Here is a 17,778-nt window from a genome sequence, read left to right as displayed (position 1 = left end):
ACTTCATTCAAATACTTGAAATACAGCAAAATTCTTATTCGTCCTTAACATTGCTTCAACGCAATCACATATCTTATCAATAACGACACAAATAGAATTGAGTACAAATAGCTTACCTGAAATACCAAAGTTGTGCAGACTGTAAAAATTGGGATGCTCAACACATCCTCGCTCTTTGAAGAGCGGGGGCAAAAGAGGAGGAAGTTTGAGCCAAAATGATGCAAGATGAGGTGGACGGTACCATCTTGCCTAATAAGAGGGTGGATACTGTAATCTGGGGGGGGGGGGCGTTGTGGAGTATTCAGGTGAAGCATGTTTGTACTACATAGTGTGCTGTTTACCACATTGTAATTAGCATTTATACACATATAGGTAACACATAAAACACATTTTCTTAAACTAATTACTCTCAAATATCATAATTTCAATACTTGAATAACTTTTATCCACCTTCATCTGTTGAAATGGAAGAGTTCATTTCTCATGAAATGACTAATTCTATTTTCTCGAGAAAAAGACAATAGAGAGGGGAAGGGAGAGGAAGTGGTAGGTAAAGAGAATAAGGGGAGACAGGGACAGTAGATAAAGCAAGAGAGGTGAGAGAGAGAAAGAAAAGAGCAATGACGCAAGCTCCAACCAGAAGCTAGTATATATCATGTGCATTACCATGGCAACCACACAGCCTGTACTTGAGACCATGTCAGCACCCAGGTGTGTGTTTAGAGTAGTCCATTACTGACTAGTAGTGACCATAGTGCTTAGGAATGTGTGCTGCTTGCCCACTTTCATTTTGTTATAACATCCTAATCATCCTCAATTCAATTCAATTCAATTTTATTTCCATTTCCATTGAATAAGCAGAAAAAAATATATACAATACATTTACAGAACAAATTTATAACAATTTCAAGGAAAACGTACAAGTGGTCACGAGTAACAACAGAATTTCGTTTCTGAAGTAAATACCTAATACAAAGATTAGAATGGAAATGGAGGGTCCCACTTAAAAAGCAAAGCTTGTAGGGTATGGGACTCTCAAAAAATACGTACACAAAGTCAAAGAAACCAATGTCAACTGACATGAAATTACCTTAGGAAGGGGAAAAAAGGAGAAAAAGAAAAAGAAAAAAAAGAAAAAGAACAAAAAAGGGGGAAATGAGACTATGAGACTATGGTACAATACACGCCATCGTGGACACAAGCATACTGTACTTCATGATGAAAATGCAATAACAAAACAATACAACGCTCCCTGGTTTGAAATTGCGATTGATTCGTCGTATAGTCCTCGTATAGTTTAGACTATTTTAACATACATTACAAAACATGTTATTTAATGTTGCACCAAACAGGGGCTACAAATCATGCTATTTTACAAATTTATTGAAATTATAAATAGTGGTATTTTTTTTTGATCATTCATGTTCATAGTGTTCTTTATATTCAAATTAAAACTCTCTTGATCATATGAAATATATGTATCAATAATCATCAATTTGCCAGTGTTGTCCGTCTTTTTGTTTTCAGTATACCATACATGCCATAACATTATGTTTCTTTGTTATTATAGAATGTAGACCACAGTACCAGCCCCATGATGGGGGTGTATGGTATCGTCCAGCAAAACTACCAACCCGTCCCAGGTGCACGTGTCGTAGCAACCATACAGAGCTCGATAGGCACTACAAGCCTAGTGGAGATGTTTGACTCAGGAACAGGTTGGGCATCATTACCTGTGTGGACATATCACGTGTTTCACATGCGCAATGATTATGCTATAGGGTAACTAACGGGTTACGCCATTTCCTGACCCACTTCATCTGACACACTCTTTCTGACACACTTTTTTTTTGCCATTCATTTTGTACACGGGGCAGTTTTCATGAGACGGCCTCTGTTATTGGCTACTGTGCTAATGAATATTCAACAGCCTTACGATTTTTTTTTTTTTTTCATAATGAGTCACTCGGTCTGATTCTGTGTCTGTGATTTGTTTTTAGCTATTGAATATCTAATAGTTATCGGCCAGCTACATAGAGTGATAAACACGTTGCTGTTCAGCAAATCACGTACGACTATTAAACATGTTAGCGAGAGTGTCGAGCAACGCACGGCCAACCGGCCGAAGGCCGTGGGCCAGCTCCAAGGGATCAATGATAGAAACACATACATTTAAACAACTGACGTTGGTCAAAGCTTTATGTCGCAAGTTTCATGGTCCCTATCTATTGTTAGATTGAAGGAAAAATTGATAAACTGATTATATTTATTTGATATATCAGACCCATCCGGACTAAAAACTTGCAACATTTACTACATACCTTCTCGTGGAGTGCCTCACGTCATAATCGGTCTGTACGGGATCGAAAGTCCTGCAAGCTGCAGTTGCTGTGACGCGTTTTCCCCGTGCAGCCGTCGAGTGTTCCCCCTCACTTCTTTACACTCGGATCGTTGTTTTTTTTTCAGTGCTTTGTAACATTATGCTGATCTCTATGTGTAATGTACATGCCCTATCGAGTACCGGTAGTCTATGGACGTGCGATTTGCAATTGCAGTTCATTATCTGTAAAAAGCTTGTACTTCCAAATAATAGATTAGTTAACACGTTGATCGCCACTTAAAGAGGAATTCCACTCTAAAAATAAATAAATTTCAAAAGAAAGAAAAACATTTCTCTGCAAAACAAAGCAAAAATGACAAAAATCGGATAAGGAATGAGGAAGATATGACATTTTGAAATTTCCCTTTTTTTCCCTTATTGATATTCAAATAAGCGAGTTGATGATGTCATTCCCTCACAATTTTTCATGTATATTATATATGAAATTCAGAAAAAATTTGTTGTTTTTAGCTAATACGGGTCTCTAATACTTTGGTCTCACCTAGTACCTCCCTGCACCCATCACACGTGAGTGTATGTAGCGCGCAATTTAAGCAGCTGAAAAAAAAAATAAAAAAGGGGTACTGGAAGCGCACGTAGTAGCAAGGCCTACACGTGGATGAGGTTAATATTCATTAGCACAGTAGCCAATAACAGAGGCCGTCTCATGAAAACTGCCCCGTGTACAAAGTGAATGGCAAAAAAAAAGTGTGTCAGAAAGAGTGTGTCAGATAAAGTGGGTCAGGAAATGGCGTAGCCCGTAACTAACTGAAAAAACAAACAAACAAACACACATTTAGGATTCATCTTAATGACAATCACCTTCAGAGTACTTGCTTTAATACACGAAGAGTTCCAAGTGCACTACTAATTACTGTGTAAAAGTGAATGTGATTAAGAGTTAACTTATGTAGCTGGCAATAAATTGTGAAAACTAACCATCAAGTGATCGAGTCATCTCAGCTCCTACAAATGGTTTTCTAGAACTGAGGCTTTTTATTACTGTCCAATGAGCATCTTACCATAAACGACGTCATTGTCTTCAACAATTTCACTGTTACTAGTCTTGCTTCACACATTTTTAACATTTCGGTTTCATTGTATTGATAAGTCGGACTATTTTCTTCATAATTTTTGAGAGCTGAGCATTATTGCTGTTGTTTTAAAGAAAATTTTCTGGAATGGCAATAATAATGTCTCTATGAAAACAGTGATAATTCTGGTGTCAAACCCAGAAAACCAACATTCCTGCGGGGAGGGCATGACTTCCTCTCTTTTGTGTGTTTCTAACTGTGTCTGAAGGTTTCGATAAGGTGAAGGATGATGGGATTTATTCTGGAGTTTTCACTGACTTTCATGGTGACGGCCGTTATAGCGTGACTGTTAGAGTTCAGGGTATGACAATTGAACAGCAGATTGAGAGCAGCAGGCGACGTAAGTACAAAAGTCAAAGCCCCACTTCTGACTTTACTCAGTCTTTAGAATATAATATTATTGCTTTGATATGAATGTTTCTGTGTGGAGTGTCGCATTTGACGTATTCTAGTTACGTTCAATATAATTTGTTGTATTTCGGACCCTCCCCCCCCCCCCCCCAAAAAAAAAAGCAAAAAAAGAGGAACTTCTGATCCTGTATAAGTCACAATATTTAACAACTGTATTGGCTTCTGTAATACAGTAGGAATACAAATGATGAAACAACTTTCTGCGTTTGTACTTCCACACTTTTGATGGTGATCTCACTTTGGAGGTATTATTTTTGTTCAAATAATTATGCGCTGCAGTTCGTCGTGCTGTTGGAACAACTGTAGCACCCTCACAGACGGAATTCATGCGATCTGCTTCGGGTGGAGCTTTCGTTGTTGAGAACTACTCACCTACAGCCCCTGATATCCTGGCACCGTCCACTATCACGGACCTTAGGCACACAGAGTTATACAACATCAGTGCAGTGAGGCTGGTCTGGACAGCAGTCGGAGATGACTTCGATCACGGCCGAGGTGTGTGTATATTTCTTGCCGGGTCTGAATAAAACGTGGAAAAAAATGTACTCAGGAAATATATTCTACTTGCCAAGTATCCATTGAATAAACGCTGTAACATTTCTGTGTTCCTAATATTCAAATCATTTTGTACCAGCATACACATTCATTGGCAAAATTATGTCCCATGTTTCAAAATACTAAACAGGCTAAAGGACTCACATACCCTTGTAATGTGATTAGGTTTCAATAATATAGTGGACTCCCGTTATAACGAAGTCCGCGGGACCGGCAGTTTTTTGTTTTTCGTTATATTGACATTTTGATATAACCGAAGAAATAAACAATAAAAAGCATCACAGAGTGGATAATGTTTTGACCTGAATTTCCACTTCGTTGTAACCGAAACTTCTTTATAACCGTGTTCGTTATAACGGGACTGCACTGTATGAAAAAAAGACGTTCTTCAACTTGCAATAGGATCATTATATGGTCCATTTGATGTCACTTACTTCCTCCAGACAGAAGTGAGATAGAAGTAGCGAAAATGAACTTTGTCTAGTAGTAGAATGAGTGATGACTCAACATAAATATGACCGAATTTTTCCATGTCAAATACACATGTCTGAATATTGGTGGTTTTTCATTTGTTCAGTATCATCGTATGAATTGAGGTATTGTACTGACTTCACCACACTGAGGACCAACTTCACAGAGTGTACTCTGGTAGACAACGACCAGCTGGTCGAGGGTAACCTATCCGATATCGCCACGGCTGGTGTCGAGGAGAGCATCACAGTACAGCTCCTTGAAGGTTCCCTGAATGTCTCGCATCACTTTTCCCTGCGAGCATCTGACGAGGCTGGCAACGTGGGGCCGACGTCCAACATTGTATCAACAGCAGTCATCATTGCACCACCGGCTACCACCACCCTAGCTCCGACTGCCACCAGAAGAAATGACTTATCGTCCTCAGCGACTGATACTACTTCCATGACAACGGACCTTCCGAATGAGAAGCCTTTTAACAAGAAAATCCTCATCATAAGCCTATCCGTTGTGTTGTCCATAGTGGTCATCGGTAGTGTAGTTGGTATTTTCTTTTGCAAATATTCGTCTAAAGGGTGTTTTGGCCCAACTGGCAAGCACGATGCAGAGGAAAGTGTGGTAAATGTTAGGGAGCATGATAACCATTTGCAAGAGGTTACCAACCCGGTCTATGAGCAGACAGATATTAACACCTAACCATATCATCTTTATTTCTAATGAAATGTTAGTACAAATAGAAATCTGTTAAACGAGATAAAAATGTTGTTTTTAGATATCCAAAACGTGCAGGAATATATCGAGAAAAATCCCGCAAAATCTCGAATGGTATGCATGTTTGTGAACAATTTGTACCCTTGAAATAAGAAACATACAATTTCGGATTCGTTTTACTTGCTAGACACATGTAACGCGTTTAAATGATTTTACTGTCACAAGAGCGTGGTCTAATTCTAGAATCGGAATCAAAGTGGCAACTATTGTATGTATACTATTCTTTCATATGAAGAAATACGAAAGAAAATTTTGCATGCAGTAATGCATAAATTGTGTGCGTGTGTGTGTGTGTGTGTGTTTGTGTGTGCTTTGTTAAGCCTTAAAGCATTGAGGTAAAGTAAATTTGGGTAAATTAGATAGCTTATCATAAAAAAATATCAGGGCCTTATTCTATCAAAAGAAATAATGGATTATAAATTTTCTTACCACACAGGCTGTCATAGACATAGCATATCATAATAGATTATTACTCTTCATAAAACAAGGCCCAGGAGTGAATGTAATTCAATTTTGGTTAAAATTTCATTTTCTACTAGACTACGTTTCTTTCCTAGTTTACAGGGCTTTGATAAATTCAGACATAGATAATTGTATTTGGAATTGATCAGACCATTGTTGTTGGTATGGAAGTGCTGTCGTCCAAGGATGTAGGTCCAAGTCTTGAAGAATAGGGATAACCCTCCCTAAGCACGTGTTACGTAAGAAGTCACTTTATTCATACTGATCAGTCTGATGATTCTCATCTTATAATATCCAGGTGTAGAAATGTCACAGTAGGTACCCGGTATAGGAAGTTGAACATTAATGTAGTTATATCTAGCATGTGACATTGTTAAAAAGGATATCCACCCCAAAAGTACATAAACTCCAAAAGAAAGAGAGAAAAAAATCCTTACAGAAGGTTTAAAAAATGACAAAAATCGGATAGAAATTAAGTAAGATATAACATTTTGAAATCTCACATTTTTTTTGAAAACATTTCTTGACCGGTCCTCATGAATATTCAAATGAGCGAGTTGATGTGGGGGTGCATGGTTTTAAGACAATTTTTATATTCATACAGCTGAAAAATATGCGATTTTTGTCATTTCTGTATATGAAATGAATAAGAAACTGTGAGAGCATGACATTGTCAACTTGCTGATTTGAATATTCATAACGACTGGTCAAGAAGTGTTTCCTGAAAAATTGTGAAATTTCAGAATGTCATTATTTCCTTATTTCTTATTCGTTTTGATTATTTTTGCACTGTTCTGCAGGTATTTTTTTTCTCTTTCTTATAAAATTGATAACATTTTTGAGTGGATTTCTTCTTTGAAGCTGACAACCTGGGTAAAATGCCCCTTGTTGAGTGGAGTGGAGTGAGCGAAGTGAGTGGGATTGTTTGATACCAGTGACGATTTTGAATCTTTTTAACCCTACTTTAGAGCTACTTCACTGCATTGCAACAAATTTCATATTTGCATAGCCAATAATTGTGATTGTTGACATTTGACTTGGTACAACATTTTCCATATTTCCTGTTTTACACGTCTCCCAAGAAAAGTTTCCATGAACACATTTTATGGTTCTATCATTGGTCGGGATAGGCTTTATGTTCATTGTCGACATCAAATTATATTTCATTGATAATTAAATCACAGAAATATATATGTTTTACATTTACTGATATACCATGTATATAATTATCCATCAATATTTCATTCAGTCATGTTTGCCTTTTATGTGTAAATAAATCGCTATATCTTCAGTAAAATTTAATCTTGTCACATTTATACAATTATGTGTCTATAGTTATATAGAGCCGTAATGGATACTGTCATTATCGTTGTCTATGGGTGCATTTTTTTTTCTTTTCTGAAGCTATCCGTTGGACATGAAATAATATCGTTTCGCATTAACCTGACTAGGTATACAATAATCATTTCACAACAGTGTATTGCCGATCGTGAACACCCAAAATGAATAAAGAACTTTTCCCCGTATGTCATAGCTGTCGCAGCACGATTGTATTGTCAATTGTGCAACATGTCTGTGTAACACGACTCAGAGCGGGGTCTGGCCGCAAGAAGATCGGGTTCTATCGGTTCTACACAAAGGCCGACTATATTGGTGCTTATTACCACCTAGTAAAGCAATTATGATGTGTTGCTGCCTGAAATTTAGAATCTTGTGACTTTTACCTCTCTTTTTTTGACACTTCTATTAGCATAAGTTTAGTTGAATCATTTTCCTCTTGTTATTATGTTCGTCATTTTCGTTTTTCCCGTTTTGTATTACAGCAATCGCCATAATGGCTTACTTCGTTTCATCGGGTGATCGCGTTCGGGTCAGGTGCGACCTTTCGTAGATTACGCCCTAATACGAAGGGTCGGGTGGAGCATTTGAGAATTAGACCCCTATTATTTACGAAGTATCGGGTACAGTTTATCACCCGAATCTTCGAGAAAAAGCCAGTGCAAACTGACGAACGTTCGCGTGTTTTATCTCTGAATACGCAATTGTATTTCTATGTTTTTACTCTGAAAAAATTATCACAAGCGTTTGTAAACAAGGCTAGCAGCACATCATGCTCGCCGTGCATAACTATGGCAAAGCGATACGCTCGCGTGCGATAAAGTGATAATTCAGGTTTCAATGGACGGCCATTCATATTGTACAGTATGTGCGGCGAAAGTTTTATAGTCCGGGAGCCAGCGGGGGTCAGCCTAGCTGAAAAGGTTACCAATTTTAATGTATATAGCAATTTAGTACATATGCCCCTGAGTATATGTACATTGTAAATGCACGTCTGGCTGGTCATCGGTGGTGGGTGTGGCCAGGAGGGTCATAAAAAGGACCCCCCCCCCCCCCAAAAAAAAAAAAAAAAAAAAAAAAAATAGGCTAGCCTAGCTGAAAAAGTAACCTCTTAAAACCTGCGGGACATTGTCAGGCATAACCCAAGATTCAATATAACACCATTGCCAGACATTTTGGGTGGTGGGGCGTAGCCGCCAGACGCAAAATATTGGCATGCCAGAATTAGGCTAGCCTAGCTGAAAAAGTAACCCCATGAAAACCACTGGAAGTTGTTCGTTACACTTATAGGATAAATGCATGACCATTGCCAGACGTTTTAAGTGGTGGGGGTAGCCGCCAGACGCCCTTAAAGACCCAACTTTTTCCAGCTAGGCTAGCCTAGCTGAAAAAGTAACTTAATGAAAATGAAACCCACTGGAACTTGTTCAACAGTCAAAAAGTCAATGAAATATACCATTTGAAAATCACTGTAATCACAAAATCGATATGTGGACGAGACATCACTTCGCTTTTGCCTTGTTAGATGGTGAATGTTTGTGAAGCTTCCGTTTCTAATTCATACAGCGTCAGCATACATGTCTGAGAATAGTGGTAAAGAAGATTAGAGTCTTTGGCAACAACGTGCAAAATTAAATTTTGTGCCATATTTGCTGAATAAACGTCGTAGGATGACAACAACCTGTTAGGCAATATGGCGGAACAATAACTCTATATTATTAGTGTTGTAGAATAAATGACAATGATGTAGGTCTGATGCATACTTTTCATTAGATACTTTTGCAATGACTCAATGTATACTTGTAATCGAACTAAGTATATCCATGACTTGCACATGAATACGGCAGAACGATTCGGTGAGGAAAGTTTTCTGTCATGTCATTAAGGAAGAAGTGAACGTGTCAATATTTTGCTATTTGTTCCTTAATTATTTCTGAAATGGTTAAATGCATTTTCCTAAAACATTTTTTTTCTTTTATATATACCTATGTTGCATTCAAATGCCTATTCGTTGAAAAAATGGGGCCATGTATTTAAAGGTCAAAGATCATAGGTTAATGGACCTAGAGTATACAACATTTCACTAGTTCTTGGGTTGTTGGTTTTTTGTTGTTGTTGTTGTTGTTGTTTTTTTTTTTTTTTTTTGGGGGGGGGGGGGCATGATTCAAAGTGTCCTAAAATCTTGTATGATACATGTATTTAGTTTTGTAGTCACGGCACGTGCTATGTATGATGCCAAACTCTTCCCGCTCATACAAATGTCACCGTTTCAGGGAAATATGATATTCTTATACTTCATGATTTGGCAATGCTTAAGTGGTTCATAACATTCCATCGATACTATGTATAGAACAGAAAGTGAATTTGTCAATGGTATATGATATCCGAAATTTACTCTTTGACAGGTTCTATCATCCGATTAATATGTACAAATTGAATATACAGTAGTCCCCTATTCAGTAACTACAGGCTAAGTTAGATAAGTTGCATTTATTTTGCACGCGACCATGGCGTTATAGCCAAAGATGATCTGTAAACCCCTGTGTGCCTGCACAGGATTGGAAAACGAAACAACTTTCTGTGTTTAGAACAACGAAACAGAAACTGGTGCGTGCATTATTCTCAGTCACTTTGTTATTCATAATGATGGTTTGCTCATTGCAGTTCCGGAATCTCAGCTCGAGGGACTCGAATTGATCCCAAATCAGTCGGAATGCGTGTATCACCCAAAACAATATCTGAACACATAACTGCAATCCTCCATAGTCTCTATTGATTGCCAATAAGGGTTGGTATCAAGTCTGATTTTCATATTATATACAGTACCTTGTATTTAAATGTTTTCATCGAAATTCCCGTATACGGTATGCGTATCTCAGTTAACTCTTTAAACCATAGTTGTATAATCTACGTGCCAAGAATCTCATGTTTTGAATAAGTGTGAACTCCTAGACATGTCGTGATAAGGACTTTAAGACAATTGGCATCGTCATTATAAAACAAATTCCCCTTTATTATAATACACGTTTTAGATTTTAGACAGAAATAATATGGATTCGTTTAAATGCATACAAACAACTTCCTCTTACATTTTGTTTTTAAGATATGGTGTATACTTTAGAAATGTAAGAAGCATGGTCTTCTTTTAGAGGCTTTGAGTACTGGTAAGAAGCATTGCTTATAGATTATGTGAATAAGTATACGCATTCAAGAACGTTTTGAATAAAACGTATCCAGACAACTGCATATCATATTTTTACCTCTTCCTTCATGCAGATGTATACTTTTGCATAGAACGTTTGTTTGATAAATAGTGATTATAGTGCTCACCTTATTGAAAAGGTAATTTGGTAAATTTTTGGTTTCAGTATATTATTTAAACACAACTAAGTTAACTTTTACTCTAACATTTTCACAAATCACAAATTACACACACACACACACACACACACACATTTCATGATTTACAAGATCCAAATTAGACTAATCCTTTTTACTTTGCAGAGTGCAACAACAACATAAGTTTGATATACTGAGCAAATAGGCTTACATCAGTTCGCAGTAATATTATGTTATGCTACGGGGCACGCAAATCAAGCTATACGCTTATGCTGTAGCCCCTCTGTATTATTCATTGTTGTATGTTTTGTTGTGCTTTTGCTGTACACTGTACAGTGGCAATGTATTATATTTACGTTTGGGCATGAATGTGTATAATGTACAATGATGATACAGAAACCAATAAATCAAATCAAATCAAAAGTTTGTTTAGCAACATCGGATATTTAAGAATATTGAACTGGAATAAAATGTCACTGCGGCTCATTACAAAATAAAGGTTGTCATCCAAAAAAAAAGCATTGTAAATATTTTTCAATCTCTATTACACACACACACACACACACACACACACAATGCTTCGATAATTCACTGTTTATTCAAATGTTCTATTATATAGCTTTTTATTTGCCAACGATGATTGTTGTTCAACATTCTTCATTATGTGAATACACAATGAAATAAGAAGAAATGGGTTGTCTCCTGGATTACGCAGTAAATACAAGGCACGGACAGATCTACTGAGGTTATCGCCAGGAGATGGGTAATATACGCTCTTGTGATTAAGTTAATGGCTTCTTGGGACAGAAAATACAAATATGTATTAAGATTATCAATTATACGTGCGATATTAGTTTACTTACTTAAGTGACTTTATTCTGTCTTTACCATAATCTCTGAATGTTCCGTTCAATTAAATGCATGCTTCTATACAGTGCTAATGCAGCCACAATGAAACACTATCTCAAAACCTATTTTTAATACCATTTTGGTCCACCCCTATTCTTTCAGGTTTGGAAACCAACCAGTCTTCTTCCTTTATCATAAACCAATGGCGTATAGGTCCTTATATATAAAATTAAATATAATTGAAATTTGCCAAACTTTTTTTATGAGTGCTTTGCCATGAACGGTATTCCTTCAAACAATTCTTTTTATGACACTTAGATAAAAAAAAAAACCCTGATCGAAATTACGTCATCGCAATTCCGTTTCCTCTTTACTTGCGCAATATTTAACTTTGATCATTTTGAACTTTATTCTTTACACATCAGTTCAATGTATTTACTGGGTGTCGGAATGACTTCTTTACCATTTTCTCAGAAAGTTTATTGGGAGAACGCAAACAGAATACTCATGGCAATTTCAGTCCTTCGTTCCTCTCAAACAATTTCGTTCTTTGTATAGCCCACCACATTTCGATTAGAGAAGTATTAAAAGCAAGATGGGTTCGTGGCGCAGTAATCTGCTTCCCGTACTGCTGGTATTCGGTTTTTATACAATTGCCTCGTGCGAAGACAAGAACAATATCAATCTTCAAAATGGGATGTACACCAACATTCTAGTAGCCATTGATTCAGATGTTGAAGAAGACGACACGTTGATAGAACATATGTGACCGTGCACCTCAAAACGAACATAAAGTCGCACACACTGATTTTGCGTGAGGACCGAAAATAAGTGAAATGGGTCAACCTAGCCAAACTTAACTTTTTCATATTTTCTGAAAGAGCGGGTCTTCTTTTACATTACGCTAAAATTTGGTATCATAAAACGAGCAGGAAAGTGTGTTTTTTAGCAGTTTAGCTCGGATTTTTTTTTTTTTTTTTAGAATAGTGTAATTAGGTGTGTCTTTAGAATTTCTTTTTCGTTTCTGAAAAACCTTGTCCACACTCTTCACTTTCAACTCTAATAACTTTTAAAAGGATAGTGCTACTACTTTCAAAGTTGCCATTAATGATGGACAGAATGTGTTAATGAGGCATGCTTAATTTCAGTTTAATTTGATAATCCCTTCATTGTTGTTACTCTGGTGGTTTACTTCCTGTTTTTTGTCCCATTCATCGCACAGCCAGCACGGTTTGGTAAAGATTAAGCGCTCGAATAGACAATGTACTTCAGAGCCTCTTTTCTCAGTTCACACTTTTCCTGAGTTTGTGCTTTCTTTCCAATATTTAGATAGGTTAGGAGAGTCCATTTGATTTGAGTTATACATCATTTTAAAGCTTAAAGTCTGCTTTTTCAGAATATGGTCTTAACTAAAAATTCATGTCTGGCGACTTTTTGTTTGTTTTGAGGTGCAGGGTCACATATAAAGGTATGAATTTTTATCCAATTTTCAGCCATCATCTCATAGATATACGGAAGATCACAGCTACTCTCTAAAAAAAAATCGAGTGAAAATATTCACTCTTAAAAGAGTGAATACAAAAAAGAGTGAATTTCGAGTGAAATTGGAGTGAATTTTGAGTGAAAATGTTCGTTTTCACTCATTTTGGAGTGACGTCAGGGATCACTCCAAAATCTTCGAGTGATCCCTGACGTCAATCCAAAATTAGTGAAAATGAGCATTTTCACTCAAAATTCACTCCAATTTCACTCGAAATTCACTCTTTTTTTGTATTCACTCTTTTAAGAGTGAATATTTTCACTCGATTTTTTTTTAGAGAGTAAAGGACGGTTCATCCCCTGACCCTTCATTTCTTTCTTATTCTTATATTGGATGTTCTCATCAGTATACATAGAATCTAGAATCTGACATGTGCCATCAGCATCTACTCATTCATCATAAATGATCTTTATGCATGAGTCTTTACTCTACTGTAGGAAGCTAGGTATTCAAACTTTTGTTGGCGTTCCTAGATTCGGTGTATCTTAAAGCCCTTATTTATCATTTGCAGATGAAAAAAAAAAATGCTTCAAAATAGTTCTAAAATGTGAGGTATAGAAATAGAAACAACCAAAGTAAAAATTCTAACTGATCTACTCAATGTTACACAAAATGGGGCCAATAGTTTCATTAAAAATCGTTTTCTTGAATAAACCGCCTGTATAGAAAGGTCTATGGTTATTGGGTAAATGAGTGATATTTCCCTATACCCGTGGTTTCATTGCCAAAGTTTTATGTGGTAGGATGTTTTGAGATAATTAGAACATTTCTTTTTTTATCACTGTCCCAAATGGTAAACAGTGCTTTAGATACCAGGTTAGATTACAAAGTGTCAGGCTTATTACAACATATTTAGCCTTCAAATGCTCAAAAGAACGATGTACACAACTACATTTTTCGTTCCCCATTCTTTTTTTTTTCTCTCTCTCTCTAATTTTCTAATGGGTTGGGATCAGATATCCACTATAAATATGCACATGGAGATAAAGGAGCCCACCATAATTCATTGTACCTTGTTTTTAAAGAAAACTACTGCACTTGTATAGTAAGGATATACATAGGAATAGTCCGACAATTAGAATGCAATACATATAGCAAATTCGTAGCAAAGAGATAGCTTTTGTGAACTGATTTGTTGTCGTTATTCTCATTTTATTAGGAAACCTTTAAGACAGGCTCAGGGATCCTATTTCAAGCTACCAACCAGAGACTGTACTGGGGTGAGATCCAAATTCTCGTTCCCATCACATGGAGTCGAAAACCCGACGTCTACGAGACGGCCACCTTTCAGTCATTTGGGAGCGCCAACATCTGGGTCGTGGAGGGAGCTGTCAGGGACCCTTCGGTAACAAACCACGCCGGGTGCGGAGTCCAAGGGCTAGATATGACGCTTACATCCGGGTACCTTCTTCAGAACGTCGATACATGCAGTGGTAGGATAATACAATTCAACCTCACAGATTTTTCTAAGATTCCAACGCTATCTTAACCATATAGCATTGCAATCTATCGTTACTGTGCCTATTCAGCATGTTTATTTCACTATTTCTGCAAATATTTGCCTGTTTCAAGCATATAATTACGGAACAACCAATGAATTGTCCTCTATCACTGAAGATAGTGCAAATCCGTTTTGCTTGATTTTGTTTAAGATTTTGTTACGTCATTTGTCACAAAAAACCCTCAATGATCTTTCTTTTTTTCTCGAGATTTAATGAACGAAATCAATTTGATTCGAGTCAGTTTATTTTGCACCCAAAGAGTGAAACAGACTATATAAAGCATGGACGGAACTATCATATTGTTTGATCAATTGACAAAAAGCGTATACTGTGAATCTAGAGTATGGAATAACATATGATTATACTTCAGTAGAAAAATCAAAAACACATATGCATATTCTAAGGGTTGGCAGTACAGTAACTATGGAGAAGAGTGATCCGTCTATGGAATCTGTTTCACGTTACACTGTTTCGATGTATTGACTATATTCAATAGAATTGCTTTGCTTTGTTGCTTTGTAGGCATCAACAATACATACTCTCGTTTTAAGATTGAAGCACAGGCTACCTTTTGTCGTATCAATTGCACAGTCAGAACGAGCAGAAGGGCAAGCTGTGTATCACATCTTGATTAAAGCGTCACTTTTACATCTATGGTTGATATTCAGTGTTTATATATTTAGCGTCACTATCACATCTTCGTCAAGTGTTACGTTTAGATATTTGGTTGATATAATTGTTTATATATTTAGTGTGACTTAGTGGTGATATAAGCCACCAGCACCATGTACTTCTGGATTACGGCTCAAAGACTGTCTGAAAAAGAGAGAACCCCCCCCCCCCCCCCCCCCTGTTACGGCACATTTTGGTAAATTACACATTTTGGTAAATTAGCAAAATTTGCAGTTACCAAAATGTGCAGTAGCATGTTACGGCACATTTTGGTACCTGCACATTTTGGTAAATTTACCAAATTGTGCAGTACATTAACGGCACATTTTGGTATCTTTCTGCTCCTCCACAATCACCACAAAAACAAATTAGAAATGTATCGCCACCCATGACCCAGTATTATGAAAGTGCCATGGCAGCACAGGGACTCAATAAATTGGAATATCTATGCCAGGAAAATGCCCCCCCCCCCTTCACAAAATTGCTAATACTGAACACTAGTCCTGCCTGGAACAATTATTGATGACATTAATTTTCTACTCCTGGAATGCTAAATCTGTTACCAATGCACTTGACCCACACTTACTTACAACGTTGGGACCCTACCCCCTACGAAACAATGATCCTCAGCAAGTTTGATTGTCTGAAATCCGCCCACTGGTTCTGAAGAAGACAAAAATTGCCTTCCCCCCCCCCCCGCCCCCACCCGGGGGGGGGGGGGGTCTCCACGAGGGATACCCAAGGTATTCCCCTATATTATATTCTTCATCAGCTGCAAAGATATACACGTACAGCATATCATGCGTGTATTTCTTTTTTTTTGGGGGGGGGGAGGCCTGAAGCACAAATTTCTACCTATTTCCCCTAGGGGTGGAGGCCTCCCCATGGGGGCCATGTGCCCAACAGGAACAACCTTATTACCCAACCCCCTATGGATGATCCCCACAAATTTTCATTGAAATTCGCCCATTGGTTCTGAAGAAGAAGATAAAAATGTGTTTTCCCCCCTTGGCCCCCACCCTCAAATCCCCCCCCCCCCATTTAAAACGAACGGCGATTTCAATGTGAGTTACAAAGTGTCTTGCCTGTCTTCACTGCAGGGCCATATCACCTTAACTCCTTGACCGTATCAACTCTCAAGCCCATCCATGGATTTTTAGTTCAGTTACCCAAATGTGCAGATTGTCCAAAATGTGCAGGCAAATCCACTTTTCACTGCACATTTTTGTAACAGTTGATCCCGTCAGGTATAAGTGCACTATCGGCACATTTTGGTAACAAATTCCCTTTACCAAAATGTGCAATTACCAAAATGTGCTGTAACACAGTTACGGCACATTCTGGTAATTTACCAGAACGTGCAATTTACCAAAATGTGCCGTAATACACCCCCCCCCCCCCCCCCAAGAAAAAGAAGAAGAAAGAAACAAATATAAAAACAAAACAGAACCACAGCAGACGGACGAAATAACAAGGACGAAATGGGATCAGTTGAAGTATTGCTGATTTTTTTTTTCTTGTCTCGTCCAAGGGAAAGCGATGGTACGGGAATGGGGCCGCCTGAGATGGAGTCTCTTTCCCGAGCACTTTACTGACTCAGGTAATGACAACGCCGAGGCAAATCAGTACTTTGATTGGACTACGAATCGCTATGAACCGACTAGGTGTTCCCCTGATCTATCTGGCGATATGAGAGATGAGAGTGGTTCTAAGTGCCTACAGCAGGATACGTACTAGATGGGAAAGTAGACGATGCGTGTGTCTTCACTCCCTACAATGACCAAACAGCCAATGCTTCTTTGCTCTTTGGTTTTCACTGTGTGGACTCTGTGAGTTGATCCCTGAATCATAACTCTTACCGTTTTATATGCTCAAGCAATAGTACAAACGTAGTTCAGTAGAGACAGGCCCACTTTAACACTGAAAGTATGTATTTGGTAAGTATTTATTATGAATGTATGTATTTGTGTGTATTTTTCAATCGAAATCTAGAAGATTTGGGTCTCTTTCCCAGTTTAAGCATGTTATCTGAAATCAGCCTGTACACGATAGAAGTTAAGTGTTGATGGTTGGTGAATCTGCATTGCATGGTTAGAAAAACGGGGATGCACTATCTGCGAAATGTTCCTTGATCGCTTCAGGTGTCTTTGAAAGCTCCCTCACACCTGAGCGAATGTAGGGGGACGAAGGGGGACGAATGGGGACGAATGGGGAAAACGCACGAAATGCGCGCGAATTCAAAGATTTCAAATAAAATTGCCTTAAAATCATCCGATTATAAACTAAAGTCAAATATGATTAACGAACTGTAAGCGAAGGATAAATATGACATGCGAAGGATAACGATTCTACGGCTCACTTCTTTGAGTCAATTGCGGCCGAAGGTGAGCGGAG

General features: G+C 37.7%; 1 protein-coding gene across 1 annotated transcript in view; it reads left to right on the top strand.

The window, feature by feature from the left end:
• Window positions 1–17,121, top strand: part of LOC139717103 (calcium-activated chloride channel regulator 1-like) — a 35,527-nt gene extending 18,406 nt beyond the window's left edge. Inside the window, exons 7-12 of the mRNA XM_071628609.1 lie at window positions 1,571–1,718; window positions 3,683–3,814; window positions 4,165–4,380; window positions 5,018–5,451; window positions 14,370–14,643; window positions 16,916–17,121. Coding sequence (XP_071484710.1) covers window positions 1,571–1,718; window positions 3,683–3,814; window positions 4,165–4,380; window positions 5,018–5,451; window positions 14,370–14,643; window positions 16,916–17,121 — 1,410 coding nt within the window. The remainder of the gene's footprint in view (window positions 1–1,570; window positions 1,719–3,682; window positions 3,815–4,164; window positions 4,381–5,017; window positions 5,452–14,369; window positions 14,644–16,915) is intronic.
• The last annotated feature ends 657 nt before the right edge of the window (window positions 17,122–17,778 follow it).

The sequence above is a fragment of the Diadema antillarum genome, unplaced genomic scaffold (assembly GCF_040938485.1).
Source record: "Diadema antillarum isolate AM-2024a unplaced genomic scaffold, OU_Dant_1.0 scf00000071, whole genome shotgun sequence".
Classification (NCBI taxonomy): Eukaryota; Metazoa; Echinodermata; class Echinoidea; order Diadematoida; family Diadematidae; genus Diadema; species Diadema antillarum.
Note: the sequence above shows the minus strand (reverse complement) of the source record. Positions and strands in the feature narration are given on the sequence as shown.